Source organism: Bison bison, unplaced genomic scaffold (genome assembly GCF_000754665.1).
Source record: "Bison bison bison isolate TAMUID 2011002044 unplaced genomic scaffold, Bison_UMD1.0 scf7180017864037, whole genome shotgun sequence".
Classification (NCBI taxonomy): domain Eukaryota; kingdom Metazoa; phylum Chordata; class Mammalia; order Artiodactyla; family Bovidae; genus Bison; species Bison bison.
In genome coordinates, this window is record NW_011494609.1 from 5,741,646 (window position 1) to 5,745,116 (window position 3,471).

Sequence of the window (3,471 nt, forward strand, 5' to 3'; positions counted from 1 at the left end):
TCCCGCCCGCCCATGAATGGTGCTGGGCTCAGGGGGCCCACTCACCTCCTCACGCATCTTCTTCACGGTCTCTCCTTTCTGGAACAGAGGTTCAAACAAGGGAGGGGGTCACTTAGGCTTCTGCCACAGGCCCGGGAGGCCAGACACCCCAGCAGTCAAAGCCGGACTCGGTGCCTGACACAGGTGACCCCCCAGCCCTCCCTTCCCCCTTGTCCAGGGCCCAGGCCGCAGGCTGGGTGGGCCTGGCCCTGCGGACCTGATGTACCTCCACGCCTGACCTGGGGACCTGCTCTACCCGGCAGGTCTGCACCCTCCTCCATCTTCACCACAGGCAAAGTGGGGACTAGGCCCATGGGCAACCCCTCAAAAAAGAGCGGCTTGTGAAAAAGAGCCTGACTCTGAGCTCTGGGGGTGCCTCCACCGTTCAGGGACCATGTGTGACCAGGGAGCCTTAAATGGCCACAGGACTCGGGGAGGGGGTCCTGGCCTACCTGCCCACAAGCATGGGCTTCCACACCAGTGCTTGCTCTCCCTGGGGGCATTTCTGTGTGAACGGACTCACTACACAGGCTGAAGGCGGGATACTGCTCCCAGGAATGACGTGAGGACTTGTATGGGTCAAACTTGGGGAGAAGGACTGGCGGCCAGAGCCCTGGGGGATGGGGTGGCCTCAGGGGAGGGCTCCCGGTGCCCGCAGGGCCAGAGAACAGGAGGTTCTGGGACAGCCTCAGGGGTGCAGCCTGAAGGCAGTGGGCAGGATTCCCGAGGGACCCTCTCTGCACGTGTGGCACACAGGTGCGCACCCACCCTTAGCACGGGCACTCTGGGCCTCACTTCCCCCTAAGACCCCAAGAGAGGCAGAGTTCACTCAATAATTACCTTTCCGATAATGCTGCCAACTTCCTGTAGGAAAGGAAGCACAGAGAGGTGATGTCAGAGAGCAGAGGGAGCAGGCCGCCTGTGGCAGGCGCGGGAGATGGCCCATCGGCCGGGACTCGAGCGGCAGGGGAGGCCGGCGGCCAGGAGGGGGCAGGCGGTGGGCTGCCCTGCCTCTGACAGACAGACAAAGAGAAGGCGGCTGCCTTCTCGACAGACATTGGCAGGTGTTACTTGTGCACTTAGGCCTCAAGGGAGCCTGCAAGAAACAGGTGAAGGTAAAATCTCCCTCCATGACCTTGCGATGTAAAAATTTAGTGATATTACTATTTGACCTTTTTTAAAAAGGTAGCATTTGCAAAGGCCTTCCCAGGTGGCTCAGTGGTAAAAAAATAAAATAAAAACCCGCCGGCCAATGCAGGAGATGCAAGAGATGAGGGTTCAAACCCTGGATTGGGAAGATCCCCTGGAGAAGGAAATGGCTAGCCACTCCATTGGCCTGGAGAATTCTTGCTTGGAGAATCCCATGGACAGAGCAGCCTGGTGGACTATCATCTATGGGTCGCAAAGAGTCAAATGCAATTGAGCAACTGAACATGCGCACGCGCGCACAGACACACACACAGAGAACATTGAAAGATGTCTGAACACGCTGCCCTAATTTTAAAGCCTGGGGCCCATGATGGTTTAGATATGCTCATGCCCAGGACTGCCCATCATGGCACCTCCTTACCCAGGACAAACCCTCAGGCCCTGCTGGGCAGCCCCACCCAAGGTTAGCTTCAGGGAGCAGCTTCCACAATTAAACTCATCTTCCTTGTTCCAGCGAAGCCCTCAGCAATGACAGTGTCCTGGGGCAGACTCTGGGAGGGTCTGTGCTGTGCGGCCACAGTGGGGGCTGTGTGCAGCGGGGGAGCCCAGGCACTGGGTTGGGGCTCCCTTGGTGGTTGGGGTACCTCACCTCCCAGGGCAAGGTTGGGTGCTCGCTGTGCCAGCTGCTGCTGGAAGTGGGATGTGTAACTGACCTCAGACTGCCCTCTGTGGTACACACCCAGCCTCCGACAACCTTAACCAAATGTCAGCCCACCCCGGGAGTGGGCAGGTGGTCACCCTTCCTTCATCACAGAAAGGGGGGTGCCAGGTGTGAGCTCCAGCTTCCAGAGAGCTAGGGAGAGCAGGGCCTCGGGCATGAGGCCAGCCTCTGTGGCCCCAGGTTCCTCCTGCTGCCCACATGGACGGACCACAGAGCCAGGACGCGTCTGTGTGGCTGGACTGGAGTTGGGGGTGTGAGCTCAGGGGCCCGGCACAGAGATAAACATGGAATGCAGTAGTGTATAAATGTGCACAGACACACACGCATATACACAAACACACCTTCCCCAGCCCTGCCTGGGATCCACAGAAGCCTGAGAGCCATGAACACCCCCGTGCGCCCATACCTGGGCTTCTAAGGCCACCCCAACAGCCTCACTTAGGGGAGTCGGGGTCTCTGGGCCAGTTCCAGAAGCAGCAGGAAAGTGGGATGAGCGATAGCGGTGTTCTACGCCAGAGGAGGTGCTGTCAGAACGGTGCGACCCCCATGGCCAAGTCACGGGCAACAAGAGCATCAGCGCCAGTGATGGCAGGACAGGGACGGTGGGGTGACAGGGGCAAACAGGAGCCCCACGTCCAGGAGCTGCAAGTGAAGCGAGCGGGCACACTGGCGGCCACGCAGCACCTGACCAGCCGCCAGCAAGGACCCCTGATGACCATGGAGGGGGCAGGGAGGTGCCCACAGGCACCCCCACCAAGTGACACCCTGAAATCTGAGCTCTGATGGGAAGGCTTCTGGGTCACTCTTGCCAACAGTGAGGAAACAGCAGAAAAGGCCAACACGAGGGAGTGAGGGACACTGTTTCTACAAAAGAGCTGCATGGGAAGCCAAAGGCAAAAGGCACAGGGAGTGTGGGGAGCGCTGGGTGAAGGGAAGCCCTGGGGTGACAGGCTGCGGGCACAAGTAGGGGGGGTGTCAGTCAGCGTGCTGACCTGGAGGAGAGCGCCCTGGCATGAAGGACACCCACGAGGTGGCAGGGCTGGGGCAGCAGCGTGGCCCAGGCACGAGAGGCTCCGGGAGGAGCAGACGTGGGAGGGCGAGGCAAGTTCCCGATCACGTGGAATTGCAAGAAGCCTGGCTCGGAACTGAGCCCCTTCGTGGGCAGCCTCCACTTCCCTCAGGCCCGTACCTTTCCATGCATCAGCAGGCGGATGGTCAGCGTCACGTTCAGGCCGCCTTCCGAGACCTTGGACTCCATCTTTCTTCCAAAATGCAGCTGGGGGTGGTGGCTCAGGGTGCCGAGGGCGCCGTCAGGAAGGACAGATGGGGCCCAGATGGTGTCACCTGGTGAGGGAAGGCTCATGTCAGGGGTCGGATCTGCACCACGGGGCCAGGTCGAGGCTAGGCTATAGCCTCCCACACTGTTGGGGCGAAAGGCGGGGCTCTGAGCAGAGGGATCCGGGCACCCAGCCACAGGAGGGAGGGAAGGGCGCCCCGGGATTCGCACTGTGGGCCCTGCAGGGGCTGCAAGCACATGGGGGACAGGTCTCAGGGAAAGGCCA

At 60.5% G+C, this 3,471-nt stretch overlaps 1 protein-coding gene across 1 annotated transcript in view; it reads right to left on the reverse strand.

The window, feature by feature from the left end:
* Nucleotides 1-3,471, reverse strand: part of PCBP3 (poly(rC) binding protein 3) — a 90,919-nt gene that overhangs the window by 24,494 nt on the left and 62,954 nt on the right. The window contains exons 3-5 of the mRNA XM_010834870.1: nt 3,099-3,253; nt 880-903; nt 46-78 (exon numbers count right to left, since the gene is read on the reverse strand). Of these exons, the coding sequence (XP_010833172.1) occupies nt 46-78; nt 880-903; nt 3,099-3,253 (212 nt within the window). The remainder of the gene's footprint in view (nt 1-45; nt 79-879; nt 904-3,098; nt 3,254-3,471) is intronic.